General features: G+C 38.5%; 1 protein-coding gene across 1 annotated transcript in view; it reads left to right on the top strand.

The window, feature by feature from the left end:
* Window positions 1-25,760, top strand: part of TNKS2 (tankyrase 2) — a gene marked incomplete at its 5' end in the record, with an annotated part of 80,368 nt that extends 54,608 nt beyond the window's left edge. Inside the window, 11 exon segments of the mRNA XM_014587527.2 lie at window positions 452-561; window positions 1,243-1,431; window positions 3,835-4,087; window positions 5,280-5,362; window positions 6,136-6,256; window positions 9,614-9,711; window positions 10,821-10,895; window positions 13,120-13,225; window positions 17,073-17,259; window positions 20,948-21,104; window positions 23,426-25,760. Of these exon segments, the coding sequence (XP_014443013.1) occupies window positions 452-561; window positions 1,243-1,431; window positions 3,835-4,087; window positions 5,280-5,362; window positions 6,136-6,256; window positions 9,614-9,711; window positions 10,821-10,895; window positions 13,120-13,225; window positions 17,073-17,259; window positions 20,948-21,104; window positions 23,426-23,488 (1,442 nt within the window).
* Window positions 25,761-26,080: the final 320 nt, after the last annotated feature.

Genomic DNA, 26,080 nt, shown 5'->3' on the forward strand with positions numbered 1-26,080 from the left:
GGGAAAGAGCCCTGAGACCCCCTGCCGTGTATTGTTCCTGCTCAGCAGACACGTGGGTCCTACCTGGGCTTTTAAATTTGTGGATGCCTTTGACTTTCAGCCTTTGAGACCACGCACCTGAATTAAAGAAGGGGTATGTCACAACCGGGAAGGCAGGGACTTTAGGAGGAGGCTTTTAAAAGGAAAGATGCAGGCAAATCATTCAGTAGAATTTGGGTAGATTCTGAAACCAAAAGATACCATTACTAAAAGAGTCCAATTTAAGGCCAGTGGGAAATTTTTTTTCAGCAAATAAGATTTTGATAGACTCCAGTGGAGAATTTCAGATTTAGGTTAAATCTCTTTTTTTTCCCCAGTAATCTCTCTGCTTTCCAAATACATAAAGATACATACATATATGTGACTTTTAAATATTAACAAGTGAAAGTAATTTTTCTTCTTTTTTAATTAGCTGGTTATAATAATTTAGAAGTTGCAGAGTATTTGTTACAACATGGAGCTGATGTGAATGCTCAGGATAAAGGAGGACTTATCCCCTTGCACAACGCAGCGTCGTATGGGGTAAGTTCTGTGTAACCATTCTTAGTCTGTGGCATTTTTAGAATGAAAATCAGTACTGTAATTCAAGTGGAATTTAGTATGGCTTTTTAAACATGAGAGCTAAGGAAGTTAAATAACTTCGAGGTTTCAGTTCTACATTTAGTGTAAATTTCATGAATGACTTGAAGCATACTTCTGTCATTCGTTTTTTTACCTTTCTTAGCACCTATCTTATTTTCAGTGAGATACTGATCATTTTGTTTTACTCAGAAAACCAATTGGGTTTTGCTGGGATCTGTAGAGGTTCATATACATTGTTCCTGGCTTACAGCAACCATGACTATCATAGTCAGTGGAGACCATCTTTAGGGGTGTAGTTTGAATACATGAAGAAGGCTACTAGTTTATAAATTGATGTTCAGGGTTATAATATTTGAATACATTAGAAAACATTAATGTTATGTTAGTTTAGTTTCCTGCTGTTCATAAGTCAGGTGTTTTCTAGATAGTTTATCTAATTATTGAAATGTGCATTGTAATTTTCTAGTCTGCTATCCATAATTATGATACTAAAGAGAAACAGTTTTTGTTTTCAGATGAAGTTTGAAAATGTGAAAGTAGGTACATAGCTGGTTTCTTCTTAAGAACTCAAGTGTGATAAAGTAATATTTCAGACTGTAACAGGAGTGTTTTCTTTTACAGCATGTAGATGTAGCAGCCTTACTAATAAAGTATAATGCATGTGTCAATGCCACGGACAAATGGGCTTTCACACCTTTACATGAAGCAGCCCAAAAGGGACGGACACAGCTTTGTGCTTTACTGTTGGCCCACGGAGCTGATCCTACTCTTAAAAATCAGGAAGGACAAACTCCTTTAGATTTAGTTTCAGTAAGTGATGGGCTCCCTGAAAAATCTCAATGCTTTGCTCTCCTGGTTTTGTAAAATTCGTTTGATGTACATAAAATGTCTTCATGGTGAATGTGGCTAAACCTGGTTTTTTACTCTAATCTTAAATTTAGAACTTCTTTGGTATTAAAAGGTCAGTAAATAATAGAATTATCAGTCGTTTTAGTTATATAATGAGTACTTGGAGACAGAAAAAAGAAGTACACGGCATAACTACTTAATGTAAGCTGACAAAGCAGTCCCAGCCCTTTAGTGAGTGCTATTAGGGTGCATACAGTGCAGGGAAGCACAGACCAGGGTCTGAGGAACTTTTCCACTTTCCCAGCTAGAATACTGCCCTCGGGGTACAGCCCGTCAGAGTAGAGATCCCGGACCTTCCCTCCCACACTGCCTCATCCCAGAGTTCTTGTTGTTTACTCCACAGAACTGTTCATGAAACAAACCTGTTACTCCAGTTTTCTGGAGGTCCTGTTTTCTTCCCCTCCTACTGGAGCTTGTGTAAGAGCCTCTGTTATAGTTTCCACCCACACTGGCCACCATGACATGGTGCCTCTCTTGCCTCTGCCACTGCATACATTAACCAAGCAGTGGAGGAAAAGAGAGAGAAAATCTGGTTAATATGAATTAAACAGGGTAATGTACTCAAAGTTCATGCCTGTAATCAAGTACATAAAAAGCACCCAATAAATGGTACCATTATTATGAACATATGTTACATGCAAACTCTGAGTCCCATGGGAATGCATAGACTAGGGGAAAGACTAGGGCTGGCAGGTGGCATGGTGGTTAAGGGCGCTGGACTCCCACATAGTCTAACCACGGTTCAAGTCCTGGACCTGGAGGCTTGCTTTCTCACTTTTCTTCTTTCGCTCTCTCTGTCTCTCTGTTCAAATTAAAAATCCATACATACATACATGAAGTTAAATAAAATAATTCCTTTTTTAAAAAAAGGAAATATACATAACTACTATGAGAACAAGTACTGATTTACTCTTTGCTGAATTTAATTACTTAGTATCTTTTTTAAAAAGAATTATTTAATTCCATTTGTTATTATTACCATTATTTTTAATTTGACCAGAGAGAGAGAGAGAGAGAGAAAGGTAAAGCAAGAAAGCAAGCCACCAGGTCTGGGACTCGAACTGCAATCGGCCATGTGGGAATCCAGCAACTTTAACCACCACACCACCTGTTGGCCTGTAATTACTTAGGTTCTTAATTGAGTATTATGAAAGAATGATAGAGCCAGTCCGATAGCCTAGTGAATAAGGGAGCCAGATCCCACATGACCCACTGCAGTTCAAATTCCAGCCACAGTGGTTTGAAAACTATTAGGAGTGCATGTGTGTATGCCCCAAACCCCAGCACTATGGAGAAATGGAGGAGAGGGCATTGTATGTAGCATGACCCTCCCTCCCATTACAGTGCGCTTGCTTGCTCACCCGCTCGCTCTATTTCTTTCTCTCTGGAGAGCACATGTGCCCTTTGACAATTAAAAAAAAAAAGATAGATATATGTCACTGATTTAAAAATTAGTATACCAGTAAATTCGAGGACTTTTTTCCATTTAAGTTTGCCACAGAACACATGCACACAAGAGACAGACAGAAAGAGAAGGAATGTGCAAAATCATCCCTCGGGGGGATGGCTATACTGCAGTCCCTTCTCCGTTCTCCTCTAGGGATTTTAGGCATGCACACACATGGACCCAGCATGATTTTCAATCCCCTGGGTCTAAGACACGGACTACGCATTTGGCTATATGGGATCCAACTGCCTTAATTTCCACACCACCTGCTGGCTCACTCTTGTTTTTTTAAATTAATGTTTCTATAATCCATTTCAGGGCTATTTGCCAAGTTGGGAGTTTATTCCTGCTTTGCCACATTTAACAGTTTTATTTTAAATATATGTGATTTAGAAGAGATTAATAACAGTGTAGTGGAACATCAACCAGTTTGCTTCACATTCTGAAATACCTTTTTTTTTTTTTTTTTTTTTTTGAGAGAGGTTTTTGCTATAGGGTGCATGTGCTCACCAGAAAGAGACAGAGAGACAGGAAGTGAGAAATCACCCCCCAAGAGGGATGGCCACGCCACAATCCCTTCTCCTCCATTCTCCTCTCAGGATCTTAGGCACGCACGCACACACGCCTAGCCTAAGTTTAAGCCACCGGGTCCAGGACTCGAATAGGGATTAATTACATGAGAGTCCAGCGACATATCCGTTACACCAACTGCTGGTCCCTGAAATACCATTTGTCTGTGATGATAATTCTAGTGCACATTTGCTGGGTCATTTGGGGAGGTCATACTTTTACTTGGTGTAATAGAGTTTTAAAACTTAACTTACGGCAGATCTCACCTCTCCCTAACACATACCTAGGCAGATGATGTCAGTGCTCTTCTGACAGCAGCCATGCCCCCTTCCGCTCTGCCTTCATGTTACAAACCTCAAGTGCTCAATGGTGTGAGAAGCCCAGGAGCTACTGCAGATGCTCTGTCTTCAGGACCATCCAGCCCATCCAGCCTTTCTGCAGCCAGCAGTCTTGACAACTTATCTGGGAGCTTTTCTGAACTGTCTTCAGTGGTTAGTTCAAGTGGAACAGAGGGTGCTACCAGTTTGGAGAAAAAGGAGGGTGAGACATTCTGCAAAATTTACCTTTCTAACTGATACTGAAGTCTCGTATTTGTGATGAGAAAAAGTCATTTTTTTAAACGTTAAATGATAACTATCAGTATTTGTAACTATTACTGTCAAATTAACATTACCTAAAAGTTTTAGCCTTTTCCTATTTTCTTTATGTTATTAATAGCATTCCTAATGAAACTTTCTCCTTCCAAGGTGAGAGTTGCTGAGTCTTGTGCTCACATAGTCTTTGTCAGAATTCTGTGTGACTCTTTCTCCCTGTATGAAACAGCGTGGGACTTGTTTTCATAAACTTTTTTGTGAAGTACCTTAGACCTCAAAAGATGGGAAAACTGGGAACCAGCAGTTAACGTAATGGCTATGTCGCTGGACTCCCACGTAGTCGACCACGGTTCGTGTCCCGGACCCGGTGGCTTAAAAAACTCACGCCGGGCGCGTGTGCGTGCATGCCCAAGATCCCGAGAGGAGAATGGAGGAGAAGGGATTGCGGCGTGACCATCCCCCCTGGGGGGTGATTTCTCGCTTTCTGTCTCTATGTCTCTCTCTGTCTGTCTGGCGAGCGCATGCGCCCTACAGTGAAAATCTCTCCAAAAAAAAAAAAAGATGGGAAAACTAATTTTAGAGATACATTTAACCTGAGAGTGTTCTCATTGGTTAAATTTTCAACTGTTGAAATTTTATACCTTTTTCTCCATTACTTTTTAATGGTATAGTCAGTATTATATCCTAAGTAGCAATTAATATTTTGCTTGATCTTTATTTTCTTCATATACAGGTTGAGTATCCTTATCTGAAATATTTGGGAACACAGATGTTTCAGCTTTGGGGTTTTTTGGATTTTGGAATATTTGTGTGTGTGTGTGTGTATGTGTGTGTCTGTCTGTCTGTCTGTCTTGATATGTGTACACGCACATATATATACATGCATATATATACACACACACAAATATACATGTACTTTTCACTTGTGACCTATCATATGAGATGCAGTGGTGATTTTCCACTTAGGGAATCATGTTGGCTCTCAGAAAGTTTTGGATTTTGGAGTAGCCCAGATTTTGGGTTTTCAAATTAGGGATGTTCAACCTGTATACAGTGACATCATAAAAATTTATTATTATAAGGTAAAACTAAATTAATTTCTGGTGTGAAATTTTGTTCTGAATTTTTTTATTTTTCAGTACCTGGAGTAGATTTTAGCATAACTCAGTTTGTAAGAAATCTTGGACTTGAGCACCTAATGGATATATTTGAAAGAGAACAGGTGAGTAGATGGATTATTAGTTTAGTGTTTTATAGAAAATTTGGGATAGTCTTGAAATGCCCTGAATCATGTAAGCTATTAAGGAAAATATTGTTTAAGAAACTAGAATCACTCTTCTAATTTGGCATGATCTTGAAATTTCCATGTAGTTTATTATCACATAAAACCGGCTTTCTTGTAGTAATAATAGTAAAGTAGCTTTCTTGAATGATAAGTTTGGCTTTTTCAGTCCTCAAAGTAAATTATTCTTACGCTTTGTTCAGTTATGTTATGTCTGCTTTCACCCACTCTAAGCCTACTTTTTGCAAACAGCTCTGGGAACACATATGGATCGCTAGCCATATATTGGAACTTCTGTAGGCAATCCTAGTTGAAAGTACTCTGTCACAATGCATTTACTGGGAGTGTTGTTTTGTTTTTGCCAGGAGGGCACATGCATTCACTGGCAAGAGAGGGAGGAGGGGGAAGTGAGAAATACACACACTCACACCCCATGGGGGCTGGCCACACCGCAATCCCCCCTTCTCCACTCTCATCTCAGGATTTTAGGCATGCATGCACATGTGTTCTCTTTGGTTTGTAAGCCACCATGTCTAGGACTCGAACCATGGTTGGCCACATTGGAGTACAGCACCTTAACTACCTACTGGCTCTCATTTATTGGGGTTTTTCATCTCAACCTAACAACTGGTTTGTTTTCAAAATATATGAAGTGTATGAATCTTAATATATTATTGAATACATTCTAAATAGTTTTCATTCTCTTTTATAAGATCACTTTGGATGTATTAGTTGAGATGGGGCACAAGGAGCTGAAGGAGATTGGAATCAATGCTTATGGACATAGACACAAACTGATTAAAGGAGTCGAGAGACTTATCTCTGGACAACAAGGTATTTCATTTTACTTAAAGTTGTAATTAGTATAACAGCTCACGTAAAGGCAACTCTCAGGGTATTAAATGATCATTTAAAAATCTGTACAAGAGTATCTGTTTAGTAGGAAGAACACTAATTAGGATTCAGAGAACCTGGAATTAAGTCTTAGCTCTGCTGCAGTTTTAACTTCCTGAGCTGTTGTTGTTAACTTAGTAAAATTTCCAGGCCATTTGAAAAAAATGAGAATTGCCTTAGCTCCCAAAAATTGGGAACTTGGATGAGATGATTGTGAAGTTATTTTAGCTTTAGAATTTTATGATTCTAGAAGACCTGCAATTTGGGTATCTCATTTCTTATGGTAATAGGATATATAATGACTAGACATTCAAGTCAGCCCATAAAGTAATGTAGTAAATCTTTTATAGCTAGTCTTCTAAGTACATGGCATGAAAATATTGGGAAACTGTTATAGCTTATAGTAAAGTAAATAAAGCAAAGGTTGAATAATATTTTACTTCTCCTTAATTTTGGTTAAAGAAAAGGCAAACTAAATTCAACTGAAGTTAACACATCCTCTGTAGCAAGTCTGAGTATAAACAGGTGAACTGAGTTACTCTCAGTGTCCAAAACAAAATTTTAATTTTATTTTTAAACTGAGAGGTTTGTTTATCCTAGGGTCAAAAGCATCCTGTGATTGAAGTCATAGCTATGAAACTGGGATGTAGGTTGCAAAAGGGAAGGAATTTTCAGAGGAAAATGTATGTTTGCAGGGATAGGGTCTATATCTCGAAGAAACAAGAGCACCTCTAAAACTACAGATGATCCAAGCTTAGGAATGCGTTAAATGGCATTCTGCAGTAAGATCAACTAAGGGTAGATGCTTGGTACTTGTCTGGTAGGGACTAGCACAGAATGTTTCAAGTGTGAGGTAATCTTCGCTATTTCTAGTATAGGTAACAAAATGATTTAAGATAGGGGGATATCCTTGACCCTGAAATATTATTATACAGTAGTAACAAGAAAAAAAGCAAAGAAGAAATAAAACCTTCAGTTTTGCGCTGCAGTTGTGACTCTTCTAGAATAATCCTGACCTGGTGCAATAGCAATTATGATGTCTTAACAGGCCTCTTGGCTCTGCACAGAAGCAAAGAGATGGAATGCCCTAAGGGGAAGTGAGTTGTGGATTAAGAAAAGAGAGACAAAAAAAAGCACTGGAACAGGGGTCTCTGATGGAAATCACCCTGGCCTCGAGCCATTCTGTGCTCATTCTTTTATAGGAGAGGTAAAGCCAGTGGTTTGTATTAGTAACTGAAGCTGCGGAGCACCTAAACAAGTCTCTCCTGGCCTCTGGCTAACACTCTAGTATTTGTGCCGCCCAGCAGTGGATTGTGTCTTCCTTAGAGCTGTCACAAAGACTGTGTCTACTTTAAGGTGCTCCCTGCAGGGTCTTTTAAGATAGAGGATAAAAAAGGAAAGCTAAATACAGTGTGGTTATTAGGACTGCATTAGAAGGTTTTGGAAACAGTGATGAGATAGGTAAAACGCCTCCAATGGCAGAGGTACTCCATGTCCCCTCTTGTCCTGTGGTTAGTCTGCTACATCATGCTACAATAGGGGGAGGAGTGTTCAGTCCTGTGTGGAAGAGAAACGTGGTCATAAAATAGGATGGCTCTGTGTGATCTAACACATCAGCATCGTTTCCTGCATAGTTACCACCTTCCTCATCTTCATTTGAAGGTAGGATTCAGTGCTTACCTATACGTGATTTGGAAAGTGGGCCAGTGTCTCCCTGTGATGGTCTAGCAGTCCTCTCCTGCTGATGTAACAGCCTTACCTGTCATTCAGTGCATCAAGTCAGTAGACTATTAGTACTGACCTTTCGGAGCTGATAACCCTCTTCTCAGGTAGATTCCAGATGCCTTAGTCAAGCGGTCTTTATTCTGTAAAATATTCTCTGTGCGTGCTCTCCATTCCTGAACACCCTTATCAGAGTCTGGCATGTTGCAGTTAGTCTTGTTTTTCAGCCTATAGCTCAGAACCAGAATGGTGCTCTTTATCTCCAGAGCAAACTTCCATGCACTGATCCAGGGATAAAGGATTTGACTCTTACCTTGGAAAACAGTGTAGCTTTGGAGATCTTATGAGATTAAAGGAGAGAGTTGTTTTACAAATATGCTAAAGAGATTAGAACATTCTGTCTCAGCAGTTAGTGGCCCACACTTGCAAGACACTGCTGTTTCATGAGGAAGACCACACGGAGGCCCAGGTTCACTTCCTAGCCTGCCCTAAAGGCCAGGCACAGTGGAGAATGCCTGTAGTCTCAGCTACTCTGGAGGCTGAGGCAGAAGGAGTGTGACAGGGCATGACCTTGCCTTTTAAAAGAAATGAGAAAATTCTGTGCGGAATTCCATTTTAAAAAGGCTTTATGACAGCAAAGATAAAAATTAGGATACTTTGAAAAAAGTTTGTGGAATTAACATTCATTTCGGTACAAGAAAAATTTTTTTTTTTTTTTTTTTGGAGAGGTTTTCGCTATAGGGCGCGTGCGCTCGCCAGACAGACAGAGACATAGAGACAGAAAGCGAGAAATCACCCCCCAGGGGGGATGGTCACGCCGCAATCCCTTCTCCTCCATTCTCCTCTCGGGATCTTGGGCACGCACGCACACGCGCCCGGCGTGAGATTTAAGCCACCGGGTCCGAGACGCGAACCGCGGTCGACTACATGGGAGTCCAGCGACATAGCCATTACGCTAACTGCTGGTTCCCAGTACAAGAAAAATTTTCAAATTTATGCATAGTTTTTTCATAATAAACATTTTCCATGAACTTTTCAAAGACACCCTCATATATTATTGTCTTGACCATTAGCATCTGGACATTTATTGCTGAAGTAAAGAATCTACTAGGGATCAGAATAGACATTGGTTGGTAGGTAGGTAGTAAAATTCGTGGACTTCTCATTCTAGGAAGATTTTAAATTGCCCAAGAGAGTACAAGTCTGTCATAATTCTTCCTCAGATTTAAAAAAAAATAATAAAGGGATTAAATGCTGAAAAAGCTTTAGAGTTAGTAAAGGAAGTTATTTGAAGAAGACTCACTAAGAATAGGAAATAAAGAGAAAGATTTTCTGACTTAAACCCTTATAATTTGGTAGTCTGTGCTTACCAATGTGCTATGGTTATATATAATGTAATCAGAGGAAAGAGGGTAACGGGCATGCAGGAACTCCTCTGTACTTTCAATCTTCCCATAAATCTAAAGTATTTCAGTGAAGTTTTTCAAATTGCTAGTGAGCATCAGATAAATGAGGTTGTTGATGTTCATTTTTTTAGTGGTTAATGTCCTTTTACTTTCAAATTTCATTTTGTAGGTCTTAACCCCTACCTAACTTTGAACACTGCTGGTAGTGGAACAATTCTCATAGATCTGTCTCCTGATGATAAGGAGTTTCAGTCTGTGGAGGAAGAGGTATGTTTGTACACCTTCAATAATTAGACAAGAGAGATCAGCTGCATGTATTGTTGGTTCACTTGCTGAATTTCTTGGCCGTTTCCAGACCTATTTGAACATATACTATGGTTTTGAAATTGTTCCTCTTTACCACCAGGAAAACTTTCAAAACTTTCTGCATTTAAGATTTAAGGTACTTTCCCTAAATAAACCTTATTACAATAGTTACATGGTTTAGCACAATTAATACTAATGCAGAATTCTTCTGGGAAAAAAAGGTTGCTATTGTTTGAAAGGAAATGCTAATTTTCATGAAGGCAATTGTAAAGCCTAATATCTCAGACAGGACCAAGAACATGTAGATACTACTAATTCAGAAAAATTTTCTTCTCACCTTTCTAAGAGGTCTTAGATCTGCTGAAATCTTTAATAGTGCCCTTTTTACACTTTGAAGACAGGTACTCTACATATATGAGTTGAGTACAGACAAAGTTGAGTAAGACCTAGTTCTGCCAACTCTCAATTACACACACATTGTGCTTTATTGGGCCAGAATAAATAACAAATATATTATTGTTTTGTTTTTTAATATATCAAGTAGTTAGGTTATATGTTTGCCTCACCTTGTGTACTCTTGTTTCTTTTTCTTCCTTCAGATTGCATAACATGATTTTCACAAAATTTTTTCATTGCTATTTCTAGAACGTAGCTCTCATGAATATACAGAACTCATATCCTTTAATAAAAATGTATTCTTTTTTTGGTTTTTTTTTTTTTTTGAGAGACTTTTTTGCTATAGGGTGCTTGCGCTCGCCAGGAAGACAGACAGAAAGTGAGAAATCACCTTCCGGGGGGATGGCCACACCGTATTCCCTTCTCCTCCATTCTCCTCTCAGGATCTTAGACACGCACGCACGCACACGCGCCTGGCATGAGTTTAAGCCACTGGGTCCAAGACTCGAACCACCGTCTACTACATGGGAGTCCAGCGACATAGCCATTATACCAACTGTTGATCCCCCAATTTTGTATTCTGAAAAATAGAATCAGATGATTCAATCATGTTCCCCAAATCAGAAAAGACATAAAAACTCATACACATATATTTCAAATTATTTTTCCATCAGATGCAAAGTACAGTTCGAGAGCACAGAGACGGAGGTCATGCGGGAGGAATCTTCAACAGATACAATATTCTCAAGGTAATGAACTAGGTAGAAATGAAGTTTCATGAAACTATAGTTTTCAAAGCCATAAGTAACTTTCAGAAGAATATAATGACCTATCTAGGCTAGTAAGTCTTTGACATGGCATCAGTGACTGTTTTGGGGAAGAATATATCCTTGAAAGGTCAAAATTCCTGTACTATTTTTAATAATCAGTAATATTTCAGCTCTTGTTAAGCGAAATCAAGTGTATGATATACTTTCTCTTTGGGTAATGATAAATCCTGTTTGTTTAGGACCTTAAACATACAAGGGAACTTCAAAAAGTGAAGGGAAAATGGGATCACAAATAAGTTTATTTTGCTGCAGAAAAAAAAATTATCTTGCGTAATGTTTTCATAGTACTTGTTTTTCATGAACTTTGTGAAGACCCCTTGTATAAAGTATTATTGGAGTACCGTGTAACAAATCTTCATTGTTTCATAGCTTGTGAAAAGACTTCATCTGTATAGTTGTACTGTGGGTTTTTTTTTTTTTTTTTAATCCTGAGTTCTCCAGCTTTCTTGGAGTTCTAACACATAGCAGTTTTATTAATTTTTTAAAATATTTTTAATATATATATATTTTTTTTAATTTTCTTTTTTTTTTTTTTCAGAAAGATTTTTGCTATAGGGCACATGTACTCACCAGAAAGACAGAGAGACAGAAAGCAAGAAATCACTTCCCAGGGGGGATGGCCACACCACAATCACTTCTACAGTCTCCTCTCGGGAGTTTGGGCAGTCAACTACATGGGAGTCCAGTGATGTAGCCATTATTATGCCATCTGCCTGTCCCGAGTTTAAAATTTTAATGTGGCAAATTTTTTCCTAAAGTGAGTGAACAGTATCAGATCATCCAACTATATCATATTATTGTTTCATAATATGCTATTACAAGTATAATGTTGTATATTTCATTTTTATGCCCACAGGCATGAGAGACACACAAAAGAAAGAGAACATCCCAACGGGCTGGTCATGCCATAATTCTTTTTTCTCTAATTCTCCATCCCATTAGGATCTTAGGCACATGTGTGTGTACTTGGCATGTCTTTCAAGCCATTGGGGCTGGCACTTGAACCCCCTGGTTGGCCATGTAGAAATCGGTTTCATTAGCACTTAAGCTCTGTGCTATGGGGCCAGCCCATATGAGGTCATATTTTAGAGCTGATTAATACTAAAACTATTCACTGATTTTTCTGTAGCCATACTATTAGAAATAAAATTATTTAGAACATACATTATTCAGGTGAAAGGATCATACTTCTAGGAGTACCTTGTGAGTATAGCTAGAATGATGTCTTGGGATTTCCATTCACCAACATACAGTAACTTTTAATGAAACAAACAATTATATTTACTACAGACAAATTCTTGTCAAGTCTGTTTTGTAAGCACTAATAAAAATGTGTGGAAGTTTGTTAAGGATAAGTGCAAGAAAGAGAATATGTGTTTGATTTCCAGCACAGTTGGATTTGAGAAAGATATGCTTTATTTTTTCTCTATAAAGGTATTTTAATGCAATGTTTAAATTTTTTCAGTAATAAAGCAGTTATAGTTTTGTTCCTTTTTATACATGAAGTTTGTTTGTGCTAGTTATGGTCCTTAATTACACTGCGACATTGTTTTGGGTTATTTTGAACCAAGACTAAAACTACCAGCTCCTAGGTCAGCCCAAGGGACCAGCAAGGGGTGAGGCTATAGCACCTTTTTAAACACAGCTAAGCACTAAGATTGTACATTTTAACTGTAGAAATGTCCCTAATAAGAACAACATCCATTTTTAAATCTCCAGACAAAAAAATTCAGGAATTGTAGGGTAGAGGGAAGAATAATGATGTTAGGAAGAAAAAATAGACTATTCTCTTTCTGATACTTACTCACTGAATTCAACATCTCTGACTCAGAGGCATTTTAGTTGTTTAAATTAATGAGATTGGAAGTATTTTAATCAATTAACAGTATTCTTGACCTTCACATATGACTATATGTAATTTCTTTTCCTTTTAAAGTTACTGATCTCTAAAATATAGGTATGTTTCAGAGTTTGTGTTTGGGACAAAGTATTTTTTGTTGACTAAAATAGCACATAATTTACATCTCAAAGGAGAGGTTTTGCCTCCCATCTAGAAAGGTAAATATGGTCATTCATTTAGTTAGGATGAAGGAGGTAATTATTAAGATTTAAAGATTTGATGTTTCTAGTTTGTTTTTTATAGATTCAGAAAGTTTGTAATAAGAAACTATGGGAACGATACACTCACCGGAGAAAAGAAGTGTCTGAAGAAAACCACAACCATGCAAATGAAAGAATGCTATTTCATGGTAAGAGTCTTCCTCAGCTTTTCCACTGTCTTCCTCCACATTAGGACAGCTTTCCATCAGATGCAAAGTAATGAATCTGTGTAGTCTTCATGTCGTTTTTATTATTTCTGCAAAGTTTGCATTTCTATTTTAATTACTCTGAATTTATATTTTTTAGAATGAATGGTCTATTATAAATTAGATTACCAAGTAGAAAAAAATAGAAATGAGAATATTGACTATTCATGTTTTCTTTTTCCTTTATATATATTTTGCTTATTGTGATGCCTCTGAGATACTATTTCACTTTTAGCTATTGTTAGTTGGTGGAAATTAATATTAAAATGAGACCTGAAGGGACCAGCAGGTGGCACGGTGGTTAAGGTGCTGGATGCTCCCACATGGCCAACCACGGTTCGAGTCCCGGACCTGGTGGCTTCCTTTCTCACTTTCCCTCTCTCTCTGTCCTCCTCTGTGTCTCTCTCTGGTCAAAAAAATAAATGAGTATATAAATAAAATTAAATAAATAATTTTTAAAAAGAAAAAAAAATGAGACCTGAAATCTCAGCAGAACACATACATTCTATTCTGACTTTGAGTCTCAGTATTAAAAAACACACCAAACTTCAGTGTTATAAAAGCCATTATCAGTCAGCAAGCTAGTGATGAGGCAATTAAGGCAGCTGAATCCCACAGGACTGTCTGTACAGTTGAGACCCGGCAGCTTGAGAAATACACAGGATGCATGTTCCATTGTGCCCGAATCCTGAAATAGAGAAGGATTGCAGTGTGATTCCATATGGATGAGGGTGCTTTCTCACTCCTCTCCACCTCTGTCTCTCTCTTTTTCAAGCACACATACCCTCTAACAGATTAAAATATAATAATAAAAAACCATTATCAATGAACCTAAGGGGATTTCTGACAACTCTTGTTTATTTGAAAGTATTATTTACATATCATTCTTGAGATTTCCTGGGGTTTTTTTGAGAGATTTTTGCTATAGGGCGCATTTGCTCGCCAGAAAGAGAGAAACAGAAAGCAAGAAATCACCCCCCCAGGGGGAATGGCCACACCACAATCCCTTCTCCACTCTCCTCTCGAGATCTTGGGCATGTACAGGCACGCGCCCAGCGTGAGTTTAAGCCACCGGGTCCAGGACTCGAACTACAGTCGACTGCATGGGAGTCCAGCAACGTAGCCATTATGCCAACTGCTGGTCCCCGAGATTTCCTGGTTTTCATGTCACCATGAACTTTCAGGTATTAATTGGTCTTTCAGTATTATAGCAGTATTAAGTGTAGCTATTAACATAGTGTTTATCAAGTGGTCAAGTACATTACCAGTGGTAGCTCTGGTCTGTTCCTTCATTTGTCCTTGATTAAAGAAAATTTTCTGAGATCTCTGAAACACAATATTTAAATTTCAGAATCCCCTGGAAGGATCACTGTAACAGAATGGATTTCTGTGCAGTATCTAAGGGTACTTCTCAATCCAAAATTCTAAAGTGGTACTTCTCAATTCAAAATTCTGAAAACTTCATGAAAATCTCTTGGAACAGAGCATAGTATTTATATTTATGTATTAACTTGACAGTTATGAGTATTTTTTCAGTTTTAATAACAAATGGTATTGCTTTTTCCAAATTAATTCAAAAAATGACTGTTCACCCATTCATGTTTCTGTAAAGTGGAATTCAGTATGTGTTCTTATGCTTTTAAGAACAGGGACACTGATCTTGCTAAAACAGTTAGCTGCATTATTTTTTAGCTTTTCCCAACCCCTACCCTCACTACTTCCCCTGGCCTGGTTCTTCCCACATAAACTACCTCTTCTTTGGCTAAGTCCCTCTTGTTGGCATACATGTGGAACACAAGGGAAAAAGAAGTCAGTGAGCAGGGAATGAGAAAAAGCACCATGTTTGCACATACAATCTTGTATAGCAGAGAAGTAGAAGGACAGAAGATAAAATGTATAGGGACCAGCAGAAGGCATAATGGCTGTGTCGCTGGATTCCCATGTAGTCGACCACAATTCAAGTCCGGGACCCTGTGGCTTAAACTCACACTGGACACATGTGTGTGCGTGCCCAAGATCCCTGGAGGAGGAGTGATTGTGGTGTGGCCATCCCTCCTAGGGGGTGATTTCTCACTTTCTGTCTCTCTGTCTGTCTCAGTCTTTCTGGCGAGCGCACGCGCCCTATAGCAAAAACCTCTCAAAAAAAAAAAAAAAACAATGTATAAAGAAGAGAATAAGAATATGAAAGGCTACTTCAGCCCCTTTTAATACCAATAAAAAGTACACAGATTAGTTGTCATCTAAGACCAAATTGCACCCAGCCTTGCTATATGAGTTGAATCATGAGATTCTTGATTCTGAGTTTATACTCCAGAATTTGATGACTTTCATGTTGCTATTTCAAGTAATTTGCTCTTTTCTGTTTATTTTTGTTGTTTGTTTTTTGAAGATTTTTATTATAGAGTACATGGACTTAGCGGAGAGAGACAGAGGCAAAGAGAGGGAAAGTGAGTAATCACACCCCAGGGGATTTGCCCAAGCCACAATCTCTTCTTCTCTATACTCCCCTCGGGATTTTGGGCACACATCCACACTCACTCAGCTATTTTCAAGCCACCAGGTCTGGGATTCGAATCATGGCGGCCTGTGGGAATCTAGTGCCTTAACTACCACACCAATTGCTGGTGCCAAATCTGTGGGTTTTTTTTTTTTTTTAATCTAAACTATTGGAAATATTAATTGACTGTATCACTTTTTTATTCTAAATAGTGAATTGGCTAAGGGTTAACTTGTTACCCTTTTTGTTTTGGCTCTGTGATGGCAATATGTGTTTAAGAATTTAATCTCGGGACTGTCAGGTGACATGGTGGCTAAGGGCACTAGACTTCCACATGGTTGACCATGGTTCGGGTCCTGGACCTGATGGCTTGCTTTCTCTCTTCCCCTCTCTCTCTTTACTCTGTTCCTCTCCAGTCAAATTATAATAATAAAGTTAAATAAAATAATTCTTTAAAAAAAGAATTTAATCTCTGGGGGGACCAGCAGATGGCATTATGGTTACTTTACTGCACTCCCATGTAGGCAACCTCAGTTCAAGTCTCAGACCCAGTGACTTAAAGCTTGTGCCAGGGGCCAGCAGGTGGTGTGATGGTTAGGGGTGCTGGACTCCCACATGACTGACCATAGTTCAAATCCCGGACCTAGTGGCTTGCTTTCTCACTTTCCTCTCTCTTGCACTCTCACTCTGTCCCTCTCTGGTCAACTTAATTAATAATTAAAGCTAAATTAAAAAAAAAAAAAAATCCTTGAACCAGGTGCCATGTGTGTGCGTGCCCAAAATCTTGAGAGGAGAATGGAGGAAAAGGGATTGCAGCATGGCCATACCCCCTGGGGAATGATTTCTCATTTTCTGTCTCTGTATGTGTCTCTGTCTCTCTGGTGAGTATACACACCCTATAGTATAAATCTCTCTTTAAAAGGGTGGTGGGGGGTGACCTGCAGATGGCGTAGCAGTTATTTTGCTAGACTCCCATGTAGTCAACCATGGTCTAAGTCCCAGATCCAGTGACTTAAAACTTAAACCAGGGGCGGGGGTGGGGGGGACAACTCAAGCCGGGCACGTGTGCATGCATGCCCAAAATCACAAGAGGATGGAAGAGAAGAGATTGAGGTTTGGCCATCCCCCTGGGGGGTGATCTCTCGCTTACTGTCTCTTTCTCTGGTGAATACATGCACCCTATAGGAAAAATCTCTTTAAAAAAGAATTTAACTTTTAAGAGGCTTTAGCTTTTACTTTTGCTTTTTCCTAAGATAAATTTTAATTGTTGTTACCCATCTACGTGTATTTCAGGGTCCCCCTTTGTGAATGCAATTATCCATAAGGGCTTTGATGAAAGGCATGCATACATAGGTGGCATGTTTGGAGCTGGAATTTATTTTGCTGAAAACTCTTCCAAAAGCAATCAGTATGTATATGGAATTGGAGGAGGTACTGGTTGTCCAGTACACAAAGACAGATCTTGTTACATTTGCCACAGGTAAGAGATCACTAGTTCTCTTTTTTTTCTGATAAGAATCAGATAAGAACTGGCTATGCATTTGTAACATTTTGGGACAAGGTATTGTGGTAGACAACTTTAGGAATCCCAGCAAGGCATGTCATCGGTTATTCCTGGCCCTCTCAACAGTTACAATAATAGCTAATACTTATTAAATGATGCCTATGGGCCAAGCACAGTTCTAACCTTTTACCTATTTAACTCGTTTAATCAAAAGAATTCCTGGTACTTTAAAGAATACTAATTAGAAAATAACATTGAGCATGAAAGACTTATTGTAATTCTTCAGTATTTTAGGAATGAGAACTTTTTCAAGATCTGTTAAGTCATCAGGGAAGTCATAACATGTTTTTCTGTTTTTCTATGTATCATGACTTTCCCAACAACCTAATGCCATTGAAATGATTTGTCAAGTCTAATACTTTACAATGCCAGAAGGAGTCTCTCTTACACTGTGATAGGATCTTAATCCACAGTAGTACTGGAAGAATTACAACACATCTGGCCAGCCTTTGGCATGGTGGTTAAGGCAACTGGATCCCAAAGACTGATTGTACAGCTCAAGTCCCAAATCCTATAGCTTGAGAAACATACTGGGCTTGTGTGTTTGCCCAAAATCCTACGGAGAGAATGGACAAGGCATTGCTGTGTGGCTATCCCCCCGGGAAGTAATTTTTCACTTCCTCCCTCCCTCCCTCTGCCAACCCACACATACCATCTAGCAATTTTTTAAGCCCTGTAGAAAGCAAATAATGTTCAAATAACTACTTTGTAATTTTTTCCACTTCTAATTACTTGTTCTAACTTAGTTGTTAAAATTCAAATAACTTGACCCAAATTTATAAAATTCTCATAGGCAAAATAAGTTATTTGAAGAATCAAGTAAGATTAATTATTGAGAGTTATTCTAGTTAAGGCACTACCCATAAGATCTAGAGCAGTAATAAATCAAACATTAGCATGCTTCAGAATTACCTAGAATGTGAACCCCACAGCCTAGTGGTTAAGTGGTGCCAGATCCCACATGGCCTATCACAGTTGAGTCCCAGCCTCAGTGGCTTGAAAAACACAATGGGCTTGTGTACACAGGCATACAAACTTCCAACAGGATGGAGAAATGGGGGAAAGGGATTGAGGTGTGACCACAGCCCACTAGGGGGGATGTTTTCTCCCACTGCACCCTCTGGCAATTAAAAAAAAATGAAGGGGAACTGCCTAGAAACTCAGACCCAGGGCCAGCCAGATGGTGTGGTGGTGAAGGCAGCTGGATTCCATGTTGCTAACTGCGCAGTTGAAATCTCAGAAGTACATGTGTGAACAAAATCCTGAGGGAAGAATGGAGAAGAGATTGAAGCTGGCCCTCAAATGTCACCCCCCCACACACCTCCCAGGAGTGACTTCTCTCTGTATCTATCTCTGGCCGTGCCCTGTAGAAAACTTTAAACAGCAGCAGCAACAACAACAACAACAACAAAATGCAGATCCATAGGCCTGTCCTCCTGAGTTGCTAATTTAGTAGCTCTGGGATGGGTCACTTGAACATGAGTTTTACCAACTTCCTAGGTGGTTCTGTGCTTCTGATCACTCATCTGGAAAAAACTCTAGAGCAGTGCTTCTCAACCTTGGTAGCACATCACCTGGGGAGCTTTAAAAACTTAACACTGTCCCATCCTCAAAGATTCTCATTTAATTAGTCTGGGCGTTAGGATTTTTCAAAGCTTCCCAGCTGATTTTCAAAGGCTGTCAAGGGAAAGAACTGAAGTCCTAGAGAGAAACAAAGTTCATCTAGTTTTGGCTTGGTTTGGTTTAAAAAAAAGAAAAAGACAAGGGCTCCATGTTTGTTGGATAGAGCCCAGGCCACACAACATGGACTGTAGGACTTGAGGCATGGTCGCTATGCCTGGTGGTTTTTTACACGCAGTTTCACCCTATTGCTGGGGCAGCTTGGAGTTGGTGTACTCCTGCTTCAGCCTCCATAGTTTCTGGATTACAGAAGCACATCATTGTGCCTGGTCTTTAGGTTGGACCAGGAATTGATCATGGGCCTCCCACATCATTCCAGCCTATAACCACAGAGTCTTAGCAACATGCATCACCACAGTTGGGCCGGTTTTTTTTCTTGTTTTGTACCTACACTTAAATTTCTGTAGGTGTAATACAGTTGGTTCTCCTGGTATGACCTCCCACCTACTTCTATTTTAGATCATAAATTTGGACTGGTTAGGAGAATTTTGTAGTTTCCTGAGAGTCTATAAATTGAGCACTGCTAGTCTTTTTATTTTTTTTAAGAATTATTTAATTTAATTAATTAATTTATTTATTTATTATTCTGTTTGACCAGAGAAAGACGAGGAGGGGGAGTAAGCCATCAGACTCGAGCTGCGGTTGGCCATGCACCTTAACCAGCATGAGTCCTGCACCTTAACCACCATGACACGTGCCAGCCCAAGTACTGCTAGTCTTAATTTGTCATGTATGGTCGAAAGGGTGCACAGTTCTGATTATTAATAATAAGCAGTGTTCTAGTACCTTTTCTAAACTCTTTGGAACAGAATGCTTAGTTGTCTGGAAATAAGTTTATTAAAACAAGACTTCTATATTATCAAGGGACTTGTTTTTAATATAATAAAAATCCATTGAAAATGTGAAAGCCTCCAAAGGACAAATTTAAAAGTATGTAGCTTTTCTTCTAAAATGACAAGGAAAATAAAAAGAACATAAAGCAATACTGAAAGGTTCTTCAGAACTAAGAAAGATCAGTCACATGCCTGGGGCAGTGACTACTTAAACTGATGGTAAGGAGAGACCTATCTTAGGTAGTAACCTTTCCGCTGGCACCAGAGAAATTAGGGGCTGTCAGAAGAATGAGAAAATAGATACCATTCTGAATGGCAGAAGAGATTTTTTGAGTAGAATCCATGAGACAGGCAAGTTTGGCCTTTGTGAAGAAAAAAATTGAACATGCCTGGGGCATAACGAACACAAAATGAAATTTGAAAAATTGGAGCCATTGTTAGAAATTTGGGTTTTCTTCTAAGTACAGTGAGCAGCCTCTAAAAGATTTTAAGCATTAAAGTGGCAGGGTCTGATCTGTTTGTGTGTGTGTGTGTTCTAACCACTGGTTGCTTGCATGGGAATTGGTTTGGATAGGAAGTAGAATAGAAACAGGAAGACTGGTTAGGGACCATTATTTCAGTCCAGGTAACACACCTGGTGGTTTAGACTTCGTGGTAGTAATAAAGTTAAAAGACATGAATGGATTTCAAGTGTAGTCTGAAGGTGGAATCTACTGGACTTAGCTGAATAAATGTGCAACTTTGCAAGCCACCTCATGGAAACCCCTTGACCTCTACCTCCTCCCCACTTAGCCTATGGTAGGTGTTTTCGCTGGGATACAAAAAAGATGGTAGGGTCTGCATATCTCGAAGTTGACTACATTGTTCAGGTTTTATAGTTAAGGATTAACTGCATTGACATATTTCATTAATAAAAATAAGAGCTATTCAGACAGTTTTTTAAGGGTGATTTAATGAAAACTTAAAAATTTTAAAACCTGTTGTAAATGTTTAGGTATAGTTGAAAGCTTCATACAGCATACACAAATAAGAATCACCAATTTATGTGTCAGTTCTGTCTTTAAGGTGCTCTTCTCCGTTTTCTATTATAGGCAGTTACTCTTCTGCCGAGTAACCTTGGGAAAGTCTTTCCTACAGTTCAGTGCCATGAAAATGGCACATTCTCCGCCAGGTCATCACTCTGTCACTGGCCGGCCCAGCGTTAACGGCCTTGCACTGGCCGAATACGTTATTTACAGAGGAGAACAGGTAATTCAGAATCATCATTCATCTTCAAAAATGCTATGGAGCCATGCTGTAACTTCTCATTAATCTCTTAAATTGACTAGGCAAACCACCTTAAAAACTGGATTTTTTTTAACTTTTTCAGAAATAATTTCAGACTTAAAGAGTTACAAAGTAGTAAAGAGAATGCCCTTACGATCTTTACCCAGATTTCCCAAATGTTAACATTTTACCATTTCCTCTCTCCCTCCCTGTGTGTGTATGCACACGTTATTTTTTGTGTGAACTGTTTAAGAGTAAGTTGCAGGCATATTCCTTTACTCTTGACTACTTCAACATGTACTTTCTTTTTTTTTTATAATTTATTTAATATTATTTATTCATTCATTTATTTTTAATTTTGCCAGAGAGAGAGAGAGTGAGAAAGCAAGCCACCAGGTCTGGGACTCAAACCATAGTCGGCCATGTGGGAATGTCCAGCACCTTAACCACCATGCCACCTGCTGGTCCCTTCAACGTGTACTTCTAAAATAAAGCATTCTCTTAAGATGATCAAAATCAGGAAAACTGATATAACAGGCAATATCTATCCTACAGACCATATTCAGATTTTTTTAAATCAACAGAAATGTGTGTTATGTTCATCAAAGCACATAGAAAAGAATATCCTTAGCAGCATTATTCCTAAAAATCAAACACTTGAAAAAACACAAATGGACAAATTCTTTGTGGCTTGTTTCTACAATACAATGGGATATTATACAGCAGTGAAAGTAATAACTATACAAAATGAATATAAAGACTCACAAATATGAGTGTGTATATATATATGTATGTATACACACACACACATGCAGAAGACAACATGATTCCACTTACAGAAATTACCATATTTAGACCTTACCAGTTGTACTGGATCTGGTTTTTATTGTTGTTTTTTAGTTTTGCTTCAGTGACATATAAAGAATCCTCTGTTTCATAACCTGCCTGTAGCAAAGAAGTGTACAGTTCTCAGTGACAAAGATCCAGTTAAAGCCAGTTCTAGAATAGTGTTCTGAACTAGGGGTCAGTATCAGAATCACCTCAGTTACAAGGGCAGTCAGACATGTACATAGTACCAGTTGGGCATCCCAAAAATCCACTTTGCTCCAGAATCTGAAACTTTCTGAGCACCAACATGGCACCACAAGTAGATTTCACTCGACCTCATGTGACAGAGTCACATACTGCAATCCAGAAAACACTGTAAAATTACCTTCAGGTTTTGCGTGTAAGATAAATATGAAACATAAGAGAATTTCATGTTCGCTGTGACTCCTACCCCCCAAGCATCACTACATATATGCAGATATTCCAAAATCCCAAACACTCCTAGTCCTAAGCGCTACAAATACTAGATTCTCAGTTATTAATAGTACTCAACTAGTTACAGACCTCTGAGAATCTAAACAATTGGATTATGTAAAAACAGAAAAGAACATTTTGAGGAAATGTCCCTAGTGATTCTGATTCACATATTAGCTTAGAACCTCCTCTGTGAAGATTAGGAATCCTGGGGCCAGCAGATGGTTTAATGGTTACATCACTGGACTCCCACTTAGTTGACCATGGTTGAGTCCCAGACCAGTAGCTTGAGCCTCACAGCGGGTGTGCCTAAGATTCCAAGAGGAGGGACCAGCAGGTGGCGTGGTGGTTAAGTGCTGGACACTCCCACGTGGCCAACCGAGGTTCGAGTTCCGGACCTGGTGGCATACTTTCTCACTTTCCTTCTCTTCTCTCTGTGCGTCTCTCAATGGTCAAATTAAAATGAATGAATGAATGAATAAAATTAAATAAATAATTTAAAAAAAAAAAGATTCCAAGAGGAGAATGAAAGAGAAGGGGATTGTGGTAGCCAATCCCCCCAAGGGGTGATTTCTTAGCTTTCTGTCTCTCTGGTGAGCTCACATGCCCTTTAGCAAAAATCTTTAAAAAAAAAAAAATTAAGGGACCAGCAGTTAGCATAATGGCTATGTTGAAATAAAATTAAATAAATAATTTAAAAAAAAAAAAATTAAGGGACCAGCAGTTAGCATAATGGCTATGTTGAAATAAAATTAAATAAATAAATTAAAAAAAAAAAGATTCCAAGAGGAGAATGAAAGAGAAGGGGTTTGTGGTAGCCAATCCCCCCAAGGGGTGATTTCTTAGCTTTCTGTCTCTCTGTCTCTCTCTGTCTGGTGAGCGCACGCGCCCTATAGCAAAAAACCTCTTAAAAAAGAAAAATTAAGAATCCTTATGGAAAGTCTACTTATCTTTCAAGAAAATTCACTGACCAATATTTGAATTAAATCTTTGTCTTCCAGGCTTATCCCGAATATTTAATTACTTACCAGATTATGAGGCCTGAAGGTATGGTCGATGGATAAATAGTTGTTTAGGAAACTATCAGTAATTTCACTGAATGAAAAATCATCGAAACAGCTGGTGGTCTCTTAAGTTTTACTCCTTTGCTGAAAAAAACATCTTGCCATAGGCCCGTGGCACAAGGATAAAAAAATGTGAAAGAGGTTTAACATTCTGACTTGATAAAGCTTTAATAATGTACAGTGTTTTCTAAATATTTCCTGTTTTTCAGCACTTTAACAGATGCCATTCCAGGTTAAACTGGGTTTGTCTGTACTAAATTATGAACAGAGTGAACTTGAACCTTTTATACATTATGCATTGATTCTAACAAACTGTAATGCCCTCAACAGAACTCATTTTACTAACACAATACTGTGTTCTTTAAAACACAGCATTTACACTGAATACAATTTCATTTGTAAAACTGTAAATAAGAGCTTTTGTATTAGCCCAATATTTATTTACATTGCTTTGTAATATAAATCTACTGTTTTAGAACTGCAGCGGTTTACAAAACTTTTTCATATGTACTGCTTCATCCTGCTTCATCTTACATCATCATGACTGAGTGATCGCTACATTGGATTCCAGAGGCTATGTTGAGTTGTAAGCAGAAACTTAGTTGGGAAGGATTGGTTTAGCAAATCTAATGATTTGCTGATGGAAGCATTTCTCTCTCATTAGAAATCTTTCTCATTTAAGAACTTACTTTATGAATACTCTGGTGATTTAATTTGTGATCCCTTTGTATGTATAAGACACACATTCCAAAGAGCTCCAACGAGGATAGGTCCTGACTGCTAAAGAAGCTCATTCTGGCCTCAAACTCTAGGTTTCCATTGGAGAAGTTGCTAATGTCATTCTGTGAAAAGGAGAGCAGGTATTCCTGAAGAGGCTAAACCCTGCTATTGGACAGTCTTTTCATGGAATGTAAATAGAAGGTTACATTTTAGAGGTGGGAAAGGTAATCCTGGATAATCGCCCAATCTTTGGTAATTACCTTAAATCTACCAGGAAAAAAATTAACAAAGGGGAGTAGGTAGGTTTTTTAATCCTGTTCTTTTTCTTTTCCCCTTGGTCCTTTTGTTATGTTTATAGCCATTCGATGCATCTTGGGTTAAAAAAAAAATAATAAAAAAAAAAAAAAACACGACCCAGAATCAGGAAATTTAAGTGTCAGTCGTCCCTGGCCCCCAAATGGGCAAGTGCAGTGAGATGAGCTTTCGGCTCCTGCATTGCCTCTCCGTAGCTGTGCCCAGTCAGAAAGGTGCTTCCAGCCTGCACCCACTTGATGGCCAGGCTTTGGTTCAGTTTGACAGCTACAGAGGGAAGTGCTGTCCCATAAAATGCCATTCCTGACTGTTTTCTAATATGAACTGTGTTTTTCACAAAGCATGCTCAAGCATCTTGGTACAGAGACATGCATTACAGCTTGGCAATCTATTTGTTTGACTTTAGCTCCCTCAGAAGTCAAGGAGAAATTTTTCCCCATGTAAGTGTTTTGTACTTGAAGATGTTCCCCTTCATTCTCTCACCAAATCACCCCTTTGCTCCTATATTTTAGTCAGTCTCTAAATTAACCTGCCCTTCGCAGTCACTTGTACATACAGTGCTAGAAAATCATGTTTCTCATCCTGAGTAAGACTTAATGAGAATAATTGCATATCTGGGGTTGTTTCTATGATGTAAATTGTGTTTATTATTTAAAAGGTCGAATGCTGACCTTGAAGTTCTTTTATACAGCTCTCTAATAAATGCAGATGTGATCCTAAAATTGTTTCTTCAAACACAAATGGAGTATGCCAAATTTTATATGTCTTTTTCAGGTTCTCTGGGCTTTCAGGTTTTCTAATTAGAAGCTAATGGGATGAGTTACTGGGACTTGTATTTACACACCTTATCTCTCAACACTTAGCCCGCAGTACCCCATGAGTGAATCTGGGATTGCTTGTCATGTAAATCATCGTGTCTACGATACTGTACAACTGTGATTTCATCTAATCCATGCTTAATCAGTGTGTTGTTTTTCCATGAATGATTTTATTGTTTAGCATGGCAGTATTTTCAGATAGCTTTTTGTTCGTTGGGAGACTGGGGGTTTTGGGGGGTTTTAGTACTTTGCATGAAATATTTTATAATGATGGAATTGCTTTTTCTTTGTCTTGTGATTTTTTTTGAAGTGAAATTTAACTCTCTGTGCTAGTAGTAGTATTATACCCATCACGAGTGTCTCACTTGTACTGTATCACATTCCACGCCCTCATTTAATTCTTAATAAACTCTTCACTTGTTTTTGTGGGTAGCATGGTAATTACTGGAATCATGAAAATGTGTTGAATGGTTTCGAGTAAATGGATTAAGGTTACAATAAACCACAATTGCCCAGTGGTGATAAAGAGTGCAGTTTAAAGTCTGAAATATTAAGTGTCGTGGCCATACTTGAACTTACTCAGATGCTTTTAAGATGAATGTAACTGTAAGACACTTTCAGGCATTTATTTATCCAACACAACTTTTGGTAAACCATACAGTCCAGTCCTGAGAAATTAATAATCTTACAGAGAGAAATATATTTTTGTTTCTGTGTTATACAAAAACATTCTTGATAAGGT

Source organism: Tupaia chinensis, unplaced genomic scaffold (assembly GCF_000334495.1).
Source record: "Tupaia chinensis unplaced genomic scaffold, TupChi_1.0 Scaffold000217_1, whole genome shotgun sequence".
Classification (NCBI taxonomy): domain Eukaryota; kingdom Metazoa; phylum Chordata; class Mammalia; order Scandentia; family Tupaiidae; genus Tupaia; species Tupaia belangeri.